Source organism: Gambusia affinis, linkage group LG20 (assembly GCF_019740435.1).
Source record: "Gambusia affinis linkage group LG20, SWU_Gaff_1.0, whole genome shotgun sequence".
In the NCBI taxonomy this organism is placed as follows: Eukaryota; Metazoa; Chordata; class Actinopteri; order Cyprinodontiformes; family Poeciliidae; genus Gambusia; species Gambusia affinis.
This window is the reverse complement of record NC_057887.1, coordinates 10,350,946-10,370,443: the sequence shown is the minus strand read 5'-3', so window position 1 is coordinate 10,370,443 and position 19,498 is coordinate 10,350,946. Positions and strand designations below refer to the sequence as shown.

The 19,498-nt window shown below is 39.3% G+C and overlaps 1 protein-coding gene across 3 annotated transcripts in view; it reads right to left on the bottom strand.

The window, feature by feature from the left end:
• myo1d (myosin 1D) overlaps window positions 1-19,498 on the bottom strand; it is a 113,469-nt gene that overhangs the window by 27,356 nt on the left and 66,615 nt on the right. For all 3 annotated transcript variants that reach the window (XM_044103193.1, XM_044103194.1, XM_044103192.1), the window contains 5 exons: window positions 17,923-18,146; window positions 16,467-16,605; window positions 15,735-15,839; window positions 15,445-15,558; window positions 9,843-9,997 (listed from right to left, as the gene is read on the bottom strand). In XM_044103193.1, coding sequence (XP_043959128.1) covers window positions 9,843-9,997; window positions 15,445-15,558; window positions 15,735-15,839; window positions 16,467-16,605; window positions 17,923-18,146 — 737 coding nt within the window. The remainder of the gene's footprint in view (window positions 1-9,842; window positions 9,998-15,444; window positions 15,559-15,734; window positions 15,840-16,466; window positions 16,606-17,922; window positions 18,147-19,498) is intronic.

Here is a 19,498-nt window from a genome sequence, read left to right as displayed (position 1 = left end):
CCCTCGCCATATTCATACGATTGTCTTTAAATCACACATGGATGATCCGATTGGCACCAAACTTGAAATGTAAGACCTGTGGTAACCTTTAAAGAGCTGAAATGTTTTGAAATGTAATTTGACTCCACTGCGCCCCCTAGGTTAATCCATCAGCTATATCTCCGCCGTAAATGGACCGATCTGCGCCAGATTTTTTGTGAGTCGTCGAGGAGCGCTGCCGAACGCATTCACGTGTGTCGTCTGGCAGGCGATTGGGCGGGGAAGGTTCATGACGGCTCCCTGCTGGGCGGCGAGGGCGCTGCTCTGGAAACGGCGCGAGAGCTTCCGCGGCGGCTGGAACTCCGCGGTGGCCGGTGAGCCGGAGCAGCGCTTGCTGCGAGGGCCGCACGAGGCTGCTTGCAGCTTTAATTCTTCTTCTTATTATTCTGCCCCCCAAAAGAGGGGCCTTTTTGGGGGATTTATCATATTCAAAAACTCACCAAACTTGGCGGAAGCATAGAGACTGGTGAAAAATTTTGAATTTTAAGGTCGTCGCAAAAATCGCACAAAAAATGGCTCAACAGCGCCACCTAGCAATTTTCAAAAGACCCTTTGCTATTCACTTACTTTGTCGTAGAGACTTGAAATTTGGTACAGTTGTAGAGCTCCCCAAGACGCTCAGAATTTACAATAATTGTCATAGTCCAAGTATCACAGGAAGTCGGCCATTTTGGATCGAAGGTCACATTTTGACCCGATTTTTGCCGTTTACACCCTTCGTATTTGATCGAACTCCTCCTAGGGATTTCGATTGATCGGCTTCAAACTCGGTCAGTCTGATCATAAGGCATAGCCGATTAAAAGTTATCAAAACGGTGACTTTTTGAGTATGCTGAAGGGGGGCTAGCAGGGGTCAAAGTTCACCAACTCGCCACGAAACTCTAAACAGTTATAACTCCTACACTAAAACTCTCAGAGGAACCAAACTTTCAGTGATTGAGCATCATGGGTTGACCTAAAATACCCTGGGGTCAAATGATGACATCACTAAGGCCACGCCCCCTGAGAACAGGAAGTGTCATGTTTTACTGGGAACGGTCCCTATGTTACACCTTTGAAATAATCAACATGAAACTGTGTTAACAGACAGGAAACATGTGGCTCTATAAGGGATTCCAGCCCCGACCGGCTTTGATGGAGCAGGTGGGCGTGGCGGCGTGGCGAAGTGACCTCTAACGCCGCTGTCATACGCTTGGCTCTGAATTTCCACAGTTTTGGGCCAAACTTCTCCAAACTCACTAGGATGGATCTTTATCCACCCCAAGACAGGAATCCATAATAAAATTTGGTGGGCGTGGCCTAATTTTTCTATAGCGCCCCCTAGAAGATTTTAAATGATCAGCCCCAAGCCATACTCTAACATAGAATTATGAAACTTGTTACACATCTGTATATTGTCCTGATGTACAAAAAAGTCTCTTGGAGTCATGGTCTCAACCCAACAGGAAGTCGGCCATTTTGGAATGAAGTTCTAAAATTGACCCCATTTTTGATGTTTACAGCCTTCGTATTTGATCGAACTCCTCCTACAGTTTTTCAGATACAGACTTCAAAATCGCTCAGCACACACTTGAGGCATCAAAGGTCAAAAGTTATCAAAGGAATTCTCGTACTTCAAAGTATGTGGGCGTGGCTATGTGTCAAACTTTGACTATTCGCCGTGAAACATAAAACTTTTATAACTCCTACAGTAAAACTCTCAGAGGAACCAAACTTTCAGTGATTGATCATCATGGATTGACCCAAAAGACCCTGTGGTCAAATGATGACATCACTCAGGCCACGTCCCCTGAGAACAGGAAGTGTCATGTTTTACTGGGAACGGTCGCTATCTTACACCTTTGACCTAATCAACTTGAAAGTTTTTCCAGACACAGAAGACATTCTGGTGTATTTTGGATTCCAGCCCCGACCGGCTTTGATGGAGCAGGTGGGCGTGGCGGCGTGGCGAAGTGACCTCTAACGCCGCTGTCATACGTTTGGCTCTGATTTCCACAGTTTTGGGCCGAGCTGTTCCAAACTCACTAGGATGGATCCTTATCCACCCCCTGAAAGAAATCCATAATAAAATTTGGTGGGCGTGGCCTAATGTATTTATGGCGCCGGCTAGAAAATTTTAAATGATCAGCCTCAAGCCATGCGTCAACGTAGAATTACCAAACTTGGTACATATGTGTATCTTTTCAGGACGAACAAAAAAGTCTCTTGTAGCCATATTCTAAATTCAACGGATTTTCTGTAATTTTAGATTTTTTAGAAAAAAACATATGTTATTCCCATTAAGTCCTCTTGGTGTCACTGTTACTCCACACATGAATAAGGCGAATTACACAGTATGAGAGAGGTGCTGTAATGGCGATATTAACCACTTGGTGTCACTATCACGCCATACATGACTATGTGTACATTTTACCACTGCAATTCCCAAAGATGCATCTGTGTATTTTGTAGTTCCACAGTTACGTTGTTTTCGATACTTCTGCTGGCTCGTTGGGATAAAAATAGCCTCCACGGATAACATTAACGATCAATCCTTCCTTAATCCCGTCTGCATGTGCGTTTTATTATGTAAGTATACATTTCCATCTCCTATATTTGCGTTTATATCACTTATTAGCACTAGAGAACAGAATATGAATATGACGGTTCACAGTCAAGCTAACGCAGCTAAGCTATCTACGTGCACAGAAGCATGCAGGATTTTATCGGAGAGAGCAGCGCCTGCAGCTGCACTCTGCTTATTAATTTTCCCTGAAGTAAGAAAAGAAGAATTTCTGATATTTTTATTATTGAATCATCTTTATAATTAACAAAATTGTGGAGAAAAAAAAAAGATTCTCTGTCAAAACATCTTGTACGTAGCGCACGCCAAAGCTTAAATCTTATTTCTCAGTTCGCTTTTTTTATTTGAACCTCCGGTACTTCTAAGAGCGGTTTGCATCCCAGCGAAAACATCTTATGTAAGCGCACGCCAAAGCTTAAATCTTATTTCTCAGTTCGGTTTTGTTTATTTGGTGCTGTTTCTGTAAGCTAAAAATGAATAAGCAGAATTTGAACCTCCGGTAGTTCTAAGAGCGGTTTGGATCCCAGCAGAGATTTTTACTGTGTGCGGTTCTGGCTCGATCTTTAGCACACACGCACGCACGCCTCCATCCCCCCACCCTCGAAGGGTTGAATATGACGGTTGACAGTCAAGCTAACGCAGCTCCCTTGTTTTGACTTATGATGTTTTTTTCAAAAATTGCATAGAAACGAATGAAGAATTGCCTTAATTTTCATGCTAATAATGTTGTAAAACTGTTGTTTGCAATATTTTTACATCAGTTTAAGAAATTTACAGTATATATTGTAATTCTAAATTATAAAAAATATTTTTGTAAATATTTGACATTTTCACAGTGAATTTTTTATTTATTTTTTCAAATCGGATTTTGTTTGAAATCAAAACAAAATTTGTTTTGATTTTGATCAAATCAAATAAAAATCAATGATTTGAATGAACTTTAAACTCATTCTTAGAGTTTAAATTAGAGTTTAAATTAATTTTAATTTTAATGCCATGGCTCTTCAGCATTTATGTGAGCTTTAAGGGATTAATTTTTGCTTTGAGATCTGTTTACTTTCTTCCTAGTTAAAGAAAGCACATTTCAGCAGCAAGGCATTTAAAAGTGCTTTACACCAAATCAAAGACAAAAACACAATGCAACATAGAATCAACAATCAAAACAAAACATCAAGTCAGGTTTTGTCAATACATTTGCAATTTATTACATTTCAAATACAACTCTAAACAAGTGGGTTTTTAATTTAGATTTAAAGGAAGTCAGTGTTTCAGCTCTTTTACAATTTTCTGGAAGTTTGTTCCAGATTTGTGGTGCATAGATGCTAAATGCTGCTTCTCCTCATTTGGTTCTGGGGATGTAGAGCAGACCAGAACCAGAAGACCTGAGAGGTCTGGAAGGTTGATACAACAGCAGCAAATCTTTAATGTATTGTGGTGCTAAACCATTCAGTGATTTATAAACTAACAACAGTATTTTAAAGTCTATTGTTTGAGCTACAGGGAGCCAGTGGAGGGACTTTAAAACTGGTGTTATGTGCTCTATCTTCCTGGTTTTAGTGAGAACACGAGCAGCAGCATTATGGATCAGCTGCAGCTGTTTGATTGGTTGGACAGACCTGTGAAGGCAGTTGTAATAATCAATGTGGCTGAAGATAAACGCATGGATGAGTTTCTCTAGATCTGGCTGAGACATTAGTCCTTTAATCCTGGAAATGTTCTTCAGGTTATAGTAGGCCATCTTTGTGACTGTCTTTATGTGGCTATGAAGGTTCAGGTCAGTGTCCATCACTACTCCCAGGATTCGGGCCTGATTGCTGATTTTTAGTTGTAATAACTGAAGCTTTGCACTGACTCTAGATTGTTCCTCTTTAGGTCCAAAGATAATAACTTCAGTTTTGTTTCTGTTCAGCTGGAGAAAGTTTGGCACATTATCTGTTCTAAGCATCTGTTCTGTGTTTGGATGGGTTCTGAGTAACCTGGTGACTTTAGATGTGCCTGCTGCTGCCTGGATAGAATGATTAGTTCATTAGCCCCACCCACTACCCACAGAAAGTCACCATTTTTTCCTGCAGTATGTCTAACTTTTCTCTGTTTTTTATATGGATTTAATCCAGTGCAAACCCACTTAAAATGATAAGGTGATGACATCTGTCAATGCTGGCTGAACAGTGTGGGCGTGGCCAGATGGCGAATGTCAGACCCTCGCCATATTCATACGATTGTCTTTAAATCACACATGGATGATCCGATTGGAACCAAACTTGAAATGTAAGACCTGTGGTAACCTTTAAAGAGCTCAAATGTTTTGAAATGTAATTTGACTCCACTGCGCCCCCTAGGTCAATCCATCCGCTATATCTCCGCCGTAAATGGACCGATCTGCGCCAGATTTTTTGTGAGTCGTCGAAGCGCTGCGAACGACGCGTGTCGTGTGGCGGCGATCGGGCGGAAAGGTTCGCGACGGTTCTGGCCATGGCGAAGCGGCGCCGCTCTGGAAACGGGTGGCTGCTGTAACTCCGCGGTGGCCGGCGAGCCGGAGCAGCGCTTGCTGCGAGGGCCGCACGAGGCTGCTTGCAGCTTTAATTATTATTATTTTCTAAAACATGCCTCTCTGTGGTACATTCATGTTGTAAGACTTCTGTTTGATACAGAACATGCTGCATTTAGAAATACCGTCACCCTTTTTGGAAACTTCATAGTTGAGGTAAGGTAATGCAAGCTGCCATTATAAGATGCTAAAGACATTTTAAAAGGTAATTTCTGTAATCACATGGTATTACTTTAAACTTATAAGGAAAACCCTGTTTCTCATGCTAATAATAAATGGGAACTCACTGCAGATAGGCTAAAAATAGGCTAACATCCCATATATTATGAGCTTTATTGAGAAACTGGAATCTGTCAAAATCATGTGACAGCCTGAAACGGATCTGACAAACTGCAGTATTCAGCAGCTCCCTTTTGAAGTTTTTTTTGGGATTCTCCAGCAAAAAGGTGCTGGAGGGACTACATGCACATTCTTACAGAACCCTGGGATCTCCATTAAAGAGCTCGAGAGAGTTGCTCTGCAGAGGAATGTCATTATTCTCATTTTTATAAATGGACCGAAGGAATGATGACCAGACTGCTTAGCAGATGAAACATCTTCACACAATGGAGAAAAAAAAAAACAGTTTTCCATAGGCCCAAATTTGACACATTTCCAGAGATAAATCAGATGTCGATGGCAAATTTCTGCTGTAAGTCATCATTAGACTTATAGATTTAAATTCAAAGATGGCCACAGAACAACAGGTATGTGGTAGAAGACATACTGCACATGTGGAGATAATGTATTTGTGGAATTTCAGTGGCAGTGACTCATCGGTGGGGGGAAATGATTCTCTGCTTTCCTTAGAAATCTTTCGGTTTCCAGAACAGGAAAACTGCAGAAATCCTGACAATTAGGAAATACAGAACCTAGGTCTGCAAACAACTTAGTCTTTAGGTGCTGACTGACATGCAGGGACAATGGAGAAGTATGAGACCGTGACGATCAACTGTGATTGACACAGCTTGAACAACATGATCCATACACGTTTAATGTCACCTTTCAACATGGCTGATTTCTCCTGATTTTGGATGAAAAGAATATTTTTGCATAAATAGGTTGATTCCAGTGGGTAGAAAACTTGCAGCTTTCCACCTGTGAGAATTGGGGTTGAGGATGAATAATTCAATAACAAGCTATTTTTCCATTTTGGCTCAGTGGAGGGGGTAGTGAGGTGAACACGAGCAGAAGAGCAAGATGCAGAAGTGACTCAGATATAAATTTGAAGAACTGATGGAAAAACTGAATGAGATAAAACTTCTCAGTCATTCAGAAAATTGTGGCATTTAGGGATATTGTGTTTGTACATCTATGAGACATTTCTGACTTTAGTCATTTGTCTGTGGGTCACCTGTTCACAACATAAGTAAATGGGAAAACCATTTGAAGCACAGTTGTGGGTTTCACCGAGTCAAGAAAACAATTAGTTTAAATGTCCATAAATTGTACAATGTCCAGAAAATAAACTCTACCCTCAATGAAAAGATAACGGATTTGTTCTCTCAGTCATTATATTCTCAAGAAATACTTAAATGTAATTATGTGTGTATAAAACAGAGATATGCATTATCCTCACTGCTTGGAATAGATATTGTGAATTAGAAGGACAGTGATGCATGGTATGGTACACCTTTTACTGTAATTACAGGAAAAAGTCTTTGGGGTCATGTCCTTGTCATCTCTTTGTAAACTATCTTAAACTCTGTCAGAGTGGGCATGGTGCATCTCTGTGCAAATAGGTGGGGGTCCACTGAATCGCAAACCACATCTTACTTTAATTCCACTTCACATTTATGTCCTACTTTGTGTTGGTCTATTCATAGCATATCATCTCTCCTAAAACATACAATTTTGAAATTATTTGTGACTCAATGTGGAAATGTTCAGAAGTGTGTGAATAATTTTGCAACAATGAATGCAGTTAGCTTAGCATCTTATATTTACAGAACTGTTAAACCTTTAAACCACCAATCTCCTTATTTTTTTTATATTCATTTTCAGCAAAGGAGTACATTTCAGGAGTCTTTTTGATAATTGACTAAAAACAAGTAGAAGTGGAGAGAATTAGCCAATTGAAGAAAACTGTAATCTTCTTACCCATAAGAATTAATTCCAACTTTTAAGTGTCATTATTTTTGTAAATGGAAGACTACGGAAACTGCAACGTGACAAAACTATTTTCAATTTTGTATTCTCTGATTTTATTCTCCGATTCTCTGATTTTAAATTAATCGGAGAATTTAAAAACTTGGGTTTATTCATCCGTTTACTGGAAACTGACTGAGATAAATGAAAACAGTTCAGAAAATAAATTGAGGAACGATGTGCATCTGTCTTGTATAAATATAGAGCTCAGAAGCAGCAGCGCAGCTTTAAATATTTCATTGCTTCCTTGCCAGAAATGAAGAAAGTGGGAGTCAGGAGGAAACGAGACAGCGTGAACAAGAGGCGGAGAATGATGGGGCTGAAGGGGCTCCGTTAGAAGCCCAAGTGATAACAATGGGGGGATGTAGTTAAAAATAGGCATGCGGAATAAAAGCATGAAATGGGGATGGAGAGAGGAGGAGGGAAGGTGAAGGAATGGGAATCTTATTCCAATCCTTTTTTATGCAAAATAAGAATGAACTATTTCTGAATTTCTGCAGACAAAGTCGAGGCTGATAAGAGGGTTATCCTCTTACAAAATGCTGCAGAAATCTCTGAGTCACTTCAGTTAGAGGCAACCAGCAGGATGTGGAGATAACTTAATATTTGATGCTATTGCTAAATCAGAACCACACATAAAGTTCAAATTTATGACGAAACACAAAATACACATCAAATTAATTTGGAAACTACCGAAAAAAAATAAATAAATAAAACAAAACTGGAACCACAGTGGAAATCAGGTATCTAGAGGACAGTCTATATCCAGTGGCAGTGTTGGCCTTGCTGTCACTATCAGCTGAATAAAGTGCTGCCTTGATGCTGCAGTAAGCTGCCCTTCCATCTGCCTGCTTGCTGTTGTGCGTCTTGCTTTCTTTGAAGCATGTTGTAAGAGAGACAAAGGTTAACGCTACATATATGAGGAGCTGCAGAGGCAGACCAGCACGAAAAACAACCTATGGCATCAGATATACAAGTAATCATATGCAGACTGACCTACAGGAATCCCTCCACAGGCAGAAAAACACAGATAAACAAGACACATATATATCCACACCACTTTCCACATGCTGGTGTTGCCTTTGTTCTGTCAGGGCTTCACAGTGATGGATGAGTCTGAATGTGAAACACATGGCGGGTCATTACACAAGGCTCAATGGAGGCCTCCCTCATTCCTGGCGCCGACAGAGAAATGAGCTCCATAATAGCATGAGATACCATCACAGAATGGCAGTGATGGAGCATGCTAACACCTTCCTCACACACAACTACAGGAAACGAACAGATGTGGCGGCATCCTGCAACACACGATCATGTTTCAGACAAACTGTTGTGAGAACAGATCACAATAAGGCATGTAAATGAAAGTGGGGACTTGTCAATTACACGTACCCTGATTCAGTCACTGGCGCATCCAGGAATGATTAGAGAGAGATCTTACAACAAAACACTTGTACACATGTTTGAGAATTTGGAGATTGCAGGTAACTTACCCCTAATCCAATTAAGCTTCCTTTCTATTAGTACTAATGTCTAAATAAAATCATGCTAGGACAACAGGACAATACACAAAACGGAGCAGACGAGGAATGCCAGCTATGGGTACTTCAAATTACTTTAAATCTGCTGTCTGCTAAAATTCAGTCTGATGAATCAAATAAAGCTCAGAGTTTAAGTAAGGAGAAAGGTCCAAACGCATCAGAGAGCCTCTGTTCAGTAAATGAGCGACTGATTGCCTAATAATTTCTGACTTCAAAAAACCTTTTCTTGATATAAACCAGACAGACATGGCCTTAAGCAAAAACAGATGTGGCAACATTGTTAAATTGCTGAAAGAAAACTTTAAGAAGTTTTGTTTGCATTTTGCCACAGGCTACGGAGGAAAATAAATGCGTTGCACTGCACATCATGCTGACCACATCACCTCCACAAAGGTAATGGCAACATCCTGCCACAGGGATGGTTTAAATCAAAGCCTGTTTACTGTATCTGGCCCTTCTCTCACGGACAGAGCCATTACTATGACACGTCAATTAAAACTCTTTCATTTACTGACAACGTATGACTGTTTAACATGCTGGACAGACATTTTTCCCCTTCAGCAACAGCCAAAATCCATCTTGTGAAGTTAGTGTCCTGAACACAACAGAGCTCACACTGAGGGAACACTACAGTCTAACTGAGGACAGGAATGATTGTGTCCTCTTCCTGCCCCATAATCCTGCCACCCGAGGTCACCTCAGTCAATATCACACACGAGCTCCTCACTTTCATTTAGGACACAAACAAAGAATGTTTTCAGCTTGCGTGACTCCTGCTACAGTGATGCTGCAAATAAAATTAAATGGTAAAAGTTTAAGTGGGGACAATGAGCTAAATGTTGCGGAGTGTGTTTTTTTTTTTTTTTTAAGTTAAACATTTTTAGACAGCAAATACAATATAAATCCTGCTTTTTGGCAGCCTGTGTTGTCCAATACTTGTTATCACGGCCCCCTGATTGCTAACCTCTTGAAATGACTGAGCAGGGTGCCAACCAGCTCCCCGATGCGGCTCTCATTGGCAGGCACCATGCCCTGCAGGCACACCACGAGATCCCGACTGTCCTTGGTGTGAAACACAACCAGCTGATCCTTCCCAGGGGACACGCTCAGTCCTGTCACCTGCAACATATAAACACAGAAGATAAACCAGAGCGAACGGAGAGAAAATCAAATAGAAAGTCATAAAATATAAAAATCTAGGCCGCAGTCATATCAACAAGAGGCAATTAACAGGAAATAAATGATTTGATACAAACAGGTTAAAAGAGTTGCACAACAGATGTGACATCTATGCGCACATGACTAGACTCAGTAAAAAACAAAAACTGCTGAAGTGAAAAACTGCTTTTCCCCCCACATAAAATCAAACAGCTATTGAGTCAGTGAGGTTAGAACAAACTAAAGGACTGCACGACTGGGCAGGTGTTAAATCTGTTGTCTTGTAGGCATTTGGTGGGTAGTAAAAATCTTGGCTGGATTTTCTCTGTGCGGAGTGAGTCCCTGTGAACTTCAGTTTCCTTCAATCAGCAAAAAAAAAAAAAAACATCCATCTTAGCTTAACTGGTTGTCCTAAATTGTTCTTAGGTGTTAGCATTATTGGTTGTCTTTCCTGTGTGTCTCCATGTAACCCTGTTGTTGATATATATATATATATATATATATATATATATACATATATATATATATATATAGACCTCTCATCACATTTTCTTTCACTGTTATTACATTTAATCAGTGAATTAAAACAAGGGTTTTAATTCATCTCTCTCTTTAAAATTAGTGGTAATTTTCATCCTTCTGTCAGACAATGCAACCAAATACCATGTATTGTTCTTCTATCGGTAATACCAGACTGCCTTATCAACGAGATACTGAACCAATAAAACAATTTACATTCTATCCTTATTTCTGCACCACCATGAGTCTGAGATAATGCCAGGAATGCATTATTGTATTATTATCACTTAAAAAAAGAGATAATGAATGGAAAAGGTTTCCCTCAAAAACAGAGTCAGCATGAGGAGTTATAGAATTATTGATCAGAATCCCAGGGGACCCATCTTATTTCACTAATTAGAAACCTCTAACCACATACCAGTGGAGAAAAGCCAAGTTAAAGGAGAAATCCCTGCTTTGTTGTACAAACTACAGGAAGAAGCCAATATCTTCACAGGAAAACACTTCTCAGAGGAAAAAGAAGCTTGGCTTTACATCTCATTAACTTCCTTTCCTCTGCTCTGGGTGCTTTTTTTGGTTCAGCTCATCTCCTCTACCTGCTTCGCCTTTTTTTTCTCGTGAATTTTTCCTCACTTCATCTGTCTTTGTAAGATGATTTACAGGTGATGAGTGTTGAGGAAATAGCCACAGGGTAGCAAGTAAGGTACATTACCACCCATCAACAGAGTTCGGTCCCCCAGGAAACGTTCTCCATCAGAGGAAGGAAGACGGGCAGAGGCAGGTTCATACCATCAGCATAACAAGAATCAAAATGATGCATGTGGCTCCAAGAACCAGGGCTCTCTGTCTAACAGCCAACAATCAGGCAGGAACAAAAAGGTTATCACATCTGCATTTATAGTAAAAATCCAATTGCAAGGAACAACAATTTATGCTCCAAGGAGTTGAATAAATCTTCACTTGGAATGCTTCAAACTGTTGTCAGACTCAGTCAAGAGAATGAAGTATCTTCTCTGTGTTGGACATTTGTTTGGCTTCTTTGTTCCTGATGACTGTAAACCCTCGACACACTGATAAAGGTCTTGAATTTATCAGATTGATCAATATGACTGCAACAAATCTTCTTTACTCTGCTGCTTCTGTTACACAACACCTATAAAAATATATATTTTTTTAATTCTCTCAACAAGCTGAAGGGAATTTCTGCTCATTTTTACAAAACAGAAACAAGAGTGCATCCAGCTGATCAAGGGATTACATTTCTCTTACATCTACTAATATTGGCTCTTTAAAGAGGCTTACAGGGAAACTAGGAGAGAAAAGGGCCCACAGCATGACAGATATTCCACACTACTCAGTTCGGATAAAGATGCTTCCTCCTTTGTTTCGAAAGAAACCCATCCAGAGTGTTTGAGGAAAGCTCAGTTTTAGTTTCATCTGACTAAAACACAGAACAGTTTCTTGCAAACTCCATGTTCTCGTTTGTGATGGTGGGACAGAAAAACTACCAAACAACCAGTTGGCATGTAGTTGATGTCCTACGTTCATGGAGACTTAGGGGCCCTAATCAGAAACTGCTGCTGTTCTCTAAAAGTAAGCTTTAATAATTTGATTTGAACTCGAGTCTGAACATGAATGTGACTTATTTTTCTACCTCCCCACAAAATAAACTAAAATGTGAGGTTGGATTTTCTTTCTCAGCTTCATATGCATTACGGCAATAATGTATGAATTTATTTTATCGTTTTTACAGATTTTTACAATAGATGCCTGTAAGAATCTGGCAAAAAAAAAAAAAAAAGCTATTTAATGTAACTGTATTTAAGAACACCCACTTATTTTCAAGTAAGTAAAAAGAAAATCCACCACCACGTAGAACCTCTCTTAAAAAGTGCTCTCTGGTCTGAAGTGCTCCGCTTCATGGATGTCACAAGGACATAATTTGAATAGCAGGTTCTCCCAGATTAACCTTTTTGGTTATGCAACCAAAACAGAAGCCAGCAGCCCAAAACAGAAAGATTGGTGATTAAATTATTTTAATATAATGAGGGAGGTTTAGCAGCCATTCTTGCTGCAGAACTGACATCACCAGAGAGACTAGCATGGTTGTGGAGAACATAAAGTTCTGCAAACGACCTCTGCAGTGGATGGATTATAATGTAAGCCCTGCTGCATCCAGCAACATCTTTTAGTGACTTATTTAAAAAAAAAAAAAGATTTTCTTAAGTGTATAAAAATGGATTTCAACATGATTATGTTGCATATTTTTCCTTTCTGGAGCTAAATTAAAAAAAAAATACTAATAAAAAAAAAACCAGCAAATGAAAACAAGGGAAAACATTGGCATACGGAGTATGTGTACTCCGATTAGTACACATACATGAGCAACATCAGCTGATCCTTTCTGTGCTCGGTAACCATGACAACACTGTCTCCCGGGATGTTGGCATGACAACAACGGGAGGACAGCAGGGAGATGCGGGGCGGGGGGGTAGTTGGGATTACACGGGGAGTTTGGAAGGGGGAGATGTGAAACAGAAATAAACAAAAAAAAAAAAAAAAAAAGGAAACCAATAAAATGTCAAAAAGTAGCAACAAAAACTCCTGATTAAAAGGGGATATTTCTCTAAACTAATAGTTTAATCTCAACCCACAGGTATTTACTGCTGCATAAATCATTAGCTGGACAGTTGTAGGTTCCTCACAAGCTTATTACCCATCTATTAGGCCAGCCGGTGTCTTTACTTTGCAGTAAATAGTCGCTGTAGGGCAGCCAAGGGGATGCTGTGCTGTTGGCCTATCAGTGCTAATCAACAACCAGCTAACTGCTTTCCCCTTTATTTGACCTTTTCTAATCAATAGCTCGATGTCACGCTCCACAGGCTCCCAGCCTACATCTCTATATATTTTGACTCGCACACATACACATCTTTCCACTCACTCCTACATCAGCACTTTTTCAGCTTGACCAATTCCCTTCCCCTCACACTTTGACTTTTATTGTGTGAAAAGGTTTGGGAGTTTAGTTTACACAAAGGCAGTGATGTCACAATGCAATTCAGTTAAATTCAAGAGACTTTTTATATCGTCACTTTACAATAAATGACATTCCAAGGCAATTTAGATGATCAGGAACATAGAAATAAATAATAAATCAAATTCAGTGCAATAAAACATTCTAATTCAATTACCGTTATAATAAGCTACAGGTCTATAATGTCAGGTGGCAAAACGTTATCTATATGTTATCAATTTCTTAGACTGCAGAGAAAGACTTTTCAAAAAGTATTTAAAAAGGTAAGTTTTATATTTCGCTGTGTTATTTGTTTATCTACAGATTATCAGTGATACAACTTAATCGACTCAAAGTGACTAATTTTTTTTTTAATGAATTTGACTGATGAAGCACCATGGCACAAAAAAGACTATTTTAGTCTTGGTTATACAAATCAATTGTTTCTTAATTTGATCTGTCGGTTGATGGTTTGGGTTTTGGTCCAGACTTTGCTAACAAAACTACAGACGATTGTGAAAAACAATATTTAAATGTTTTGAGCTTTGTGCATATTGTCGTTCTCTTCTGTCAGTGAGAGTTATGTTGATGGCTTCCCCTATGCCTTCTGCATGTAGACTGAGTTCACAGTTTGTGTTTGTGACAGTTTGTCCCTGAATGAACAATAAGCAAAAACCCTGTTAACTCCTGCTACGTGTCTTTCCTGACACCATCTGTCTCTACTCAATCCCCATATCTTTCCTCCAGATGCTCTGATAAAGGATTCAGGTTTCCACTTTTCAGCTCTGTAATTCCTTTTTGTCATCGTCTTAGAGTGAACACTGCCGTGTCTCGTCACAGCTGTCAAGTGCCCACCGGCCTCATATCTCACTTATTCCTGCTTCTGCCTCACAGATTACTGTCTTGCATATTTCCTCTCTACCAGTGACCTCCAAGTCGGTTTTGCAGAACCCCCCCCTAAAAAAAAAACTGTGCAAGAATCATGTATGTCATTGCAGCCAAAAGAGAAATCTCTCCTTTCCACCATAGTGCCAACTGAAAAGATAAGCTGGAGTTTGCTCTTCTCGATTGAATTTTTAGTCCATCAGGCTAAGTACACATAGATGGGTATTTTCTCAAACTGCCTTTTTTAATCAAGGTCTAACACAAAACTTGTCAATTTCTTTCAAATTTAAAAAGGTACCATTAAGTATGCCATTCATAGTAGAACTGTGCAATTAATCATAAGTAATTGCTCAACTCTTGTTATCACCCCAAAAGAGAAAGAAAAACAAAATAACCATAAGAAGAAAAAAATTAAGTTACTGTGTTTGCAGATTTTGCTTTGGATTATGCTCTCATTTAATAATGTTACCTGACTGATGTGAATGTCTACCTCCTCTGAAGGGTGAACCTGTTTGTTCTGTGGTTTTGTTTTTTCCTCTGGTGAATACCTGCTACAAAATGTCTTATAGCAAACGCCACTAACTTGCAGGAGACATTTGTAAGTAAAATTACCAAAACTGCAGAGGTATAAAAGGCTAAGGGGCATAATGACCAGTATCCATAAAAAAAATCTAGAAGTTACAAATAAATTTTGGCATTAAGAGCCACTAAGTTGTAACCAAATTCAATAAAAGGAAACTGCTCATCACTGTTTGTTCCTGGCAACAACTCTGAACTTACATCCAGAGCTACAATGAAAGGATTTAGATCAAAGCATATTTATGTGTTACAATGCCCTAGTCAAAGTTTGGATCTAAAGTTAATCATCTATTGCTAATTGAGTTTCTAAAAGACATTCACAGACCCTGCTTATTCATTGTGACTGAGTTTCTGATGAGATCTTTGTTTACATCTTGCTTAAAAACAAGATGTAGAAAGGGGGGAGTCATACATTGTAGAGGGGGATGCTCTTCATGGGTTTGTACTGCTTCAGGGGGTCCATTTTATACAGGTGTCGGTCAGAGATGAGCAGAGCCCGGTCCTCCGCCTTGTGAAAACGGTTGATCTGGGAAACACAAAGCTCCTCGTTAGTCATCCCCCAGAGATGCATCATGAGCTGGCAAACAGGCTAACCTCCACACCCTGGAGGGAGATGATGCTCTCCAGTAGAAGGTTTTATAGCTGTGCACACATGCGGATAAATGTGGTGAGCTGAGGGCCGATGATTTTATAGCCTTCTACCTTTCTCACGTTGCAGGAGAACAAAACTCTCATGAACTTGTCTTTCCGCTGCAGCTCGCTAGAAACAAGAGTGAATGACGAAGCGGTGTCAGGGTTGTCACGCTTCTGCCCAACACAAAGAAGGAGAAAAGAAAACGGTTTGAGGCAAATCACAGTGAGATCAGAACTAAGTTGCAAGCGTTCTTTCACATTTATGTTATTATGTTATTTCAGACTTTTCCTATCTCAAATTTCCATATTTCTCCATTAATTAATTCATATTTGAGGCTAAGCAACTAACAGTAACAAAAAATATTCAAGTGTATTAAAAAAACATTAGGTAAAGATTATGCACTCTGCTATTAAATTATTTTGCAGCTTTTGCAGCAATAAGCCGTCCTACATGTTACTTTTAGTAGAAACTTGCAAACTAGGCTTATAAATAGTTGATTAAGACAAACCAGATTTTACATGTAGTAGTATATTTAGCTGCATATACACTGCCATGCATGGAGAAAGTCATCATTAATGCCATTGTAATATGCAGAACAAAATTTTATTGTCTTTCAATCAGTGCATTAAAAGGGCAAAAAGATAAAAAGGATAAAAACATAATAACACACAAGCACAAGCATAACTAACAACATTTTTGCAATGATTTAAAATGTTACATACTGGCAACATTAAATATTATTCATCTGTTTCTTTGTCTATAACTAATTTAATCCAATTGGTTTTTCTTCACCTACTCACCACATAGTTTCCTTCCCAAGCTCTCTGCAACCCCAAGTCGGCCCTCTGGCCCTTCAGGGCCTCCAGGCTGGCTACCTTGGCCCTGACCTGCAGAGTCTCCTCTGGAGAAAGGTCTTTGATCAGTGTCCATGCCCACCACCTGACGGAAACATCCAAGGGCATTCATAAAGACCAAAAGCCGTCACAGAAATGAAACGTTTCTCCATCAAGGCCTCTGCTTTCATTATGTCGATGGGTTAGCAGACACCAGCTGCACTGTGCTATTTTTTGATGCCTTTTCACTCATAAATCCCGACAGCCAACATGATTCTGAAAGAAGGCTAGCTATCTATGGCTGCCTTAAGGGTGAAAAAAAAAACTGACAAAAAGATGAAAGACAGAGATGAATCCCTGATGTCGGAGAAATAAAATCGATACCCAGTGTAAGCCTGAAGGCACGGGAAACGGGTGTAAACAGCTCAAAAAGCGACACATCTGGTTCTTAGTAGCCGTCTGGACCATGTGTTGTTTACAATGAAATTTCCTCTAAGCAAATTAAGCACCATGTCAAAAATATTCATGACCTCTCTTTATTCTATGAGTAATTGGAGATTTATTTTTGAGTTTCACTTTAAAATGACAGTTGCTTCAAGTAGATATAAACAACACGCAACACGAAACTAAATGTCTCATACTGGAATTTCCTCATGAACTCTGCTGCAGAATCACACTGATCAAGTCCAGAAGTGAATTGTGAGTCTGAGTGATACACAGAGAAATTAGTAAGTCACCTGAAAAGTCATTTTCAGTTTAAAAGCAACATTTTAACTTTTTATTTTATCCTAGCTGTTAACATTCCAAAACTGGGATCCAAAATTAAGCCTAAATTACATCCACTAATGCTCAGCGACTCACTTTACTACAAGAGTGTTGTTGCTTTCAGCATCTGTGACTCTTGAGACATAGATCAACACCCGCCCTTCCAAAATGAGTCCAGGACGTGAGAAAGACAGATAAACCAGATCAATGTAGCTTTCATCTGGGATCTTTTAATAACAGCTATGAAAAACCAAGTGTCACTCCAAACTTTGTAGAAATGTGCAACTAGAATAAATGGAATATAAATATTTATTTAGTTCATTGCAATCCAATGTTTTTAGGTACAAAATGGAGCCGTTTGCCACATGACGTCAATTCATAACCGTCTCGTCAGTGTTGTCAAATTGATGAGTAATTACCAACGTATAAGCTAATTGACCCAGAACCGACCTTAACAAGTAAAAAAAAAAAAGCTACGCAACATACTAACCTCATAGCAGGATTGGTAGCAAGAAAAATGTGCTGTACACTGAAAATGATAGTCTTTAACAACAAATCTTAATTGAATAAAACTAGCATTGACAAATTAAAGTTTTACAAAGACTGCAGATTGGAAATCGGCCTCCGACCTCCATCCCTAGCTGTCCTGGTCGAATACCTGTTATAGATGCTCTTCATTGCCTCTTCAAACTTGCGCAGGACTTTAGGAGGTGTTGGCCACTTCACGTGTCTGCCATAGTCTTTCATGGAGCGAACATTTTTGAAGCGACGGTTGACCTCGCGGATGTAGGACTTGACCTTGTAGCGTCGGTAGGCCCGCAGGATTATGAGCGCAGCGCGCATCCGCCGGTATCGCATTCTGGCAAGAGTGCCCCGCCAAACCTGGAAGACATGGGAATGGTATGGATAAAAAAAAAAAAAAAAAAGCATTCACAAAATATAATGAATCTTTTGAAGTCAATTAGATTTCTTTTGGTTTAGGAGACATTTGCAAAATAAATAAATAAATAAAAGTAAAAAAATGATAAAGATGGACAGGCAAAAATATTATATTTATATTTTTTCATATAATCAAAGAGACATCTTGCTGAAACTGCTGCCAAAAAGACTGAAACAGCAAACACTTCAACCCACATCAGTGTAAGTGAAAGCTATAACCCACCAACAAAACTAATACAACAAAGGAGATTTCAACAGAAATATCGTCCTCAACATGTTAAAGACAAACATACAGGTATAAAACAACAACATACAAGGAAACAAGACACAAAACTGAGATGAGAGAGAGAGAAAACCAAAAGTACACAAAATATAGAAGAAAATGATAATCTTACAAATATTAAAAGAAAAAAGAGAAAAGCAGAACTGCCTATAAACAAATATAAACTGAGTGGCTATCAGATCCTTTATAACATCAATAATAGATGCAAAGGGGGACCCAAGAGAGCTGTAACTCCTAATCCAGCCTCTCTAAAACCAGCACCATATGCTCTGCTTTAACAGTATTCCCTCATTCTGACACAAGCACCAAATCTGGTGTTAATGTGTCCCCTAAATAATCCCTAGAAGCCACTAATCCACTGACAGGGCCCTAAACATCAACAGTTCAAAGCACTATGGAGGGTGTGCATTGAAGGCGCGCTCCTGAATACCATTTCAGTATAATGCACTGTAATCATGGAGATCATGAATATTTAATCCTTTACACTGAGGGGGAGGCAGAGGCAAAGAAAAGGCTTTCTTCTATTTGCATATTGAAACTGTGGAGGAGGCAGTTTTCACCTGATGAGACCAGCAGTGTAACAGCATGCAAAGAACAAGCTGGATCACTGAAGACACAAACAAATCGATCAGAGGCTGCAATTTAAAGTGTTAAATTTCTGTTTATCAGTGGAAAATGTCATGTTGGAACAAAAAAAAAAAAAAAAAAAAAGGTAAAAAGCAGCTGCATACAGAGCACAGCCACAAAAGTATTCATGATCTTCAGTAACCTGAGCCACTGGAGTAAAAAATTAAAACTTCTAATCACAAAGCCAAACTGCTTTCTGAGATTTTGGCTTTTCAGACCTTTAAGTTTGTTCAGTCATGTAATGTGAATTAAGATGTGGTCAGCCTTGTCTGTGCAGATAAAATCCACAAAAAACAGGCCAGTGTGGTTTATATTAAATGGGCTGACCATTGAGGAAAATTATTTCCAAGATTCCGCAAATATTTTGTGATTCTAATCAGAACAG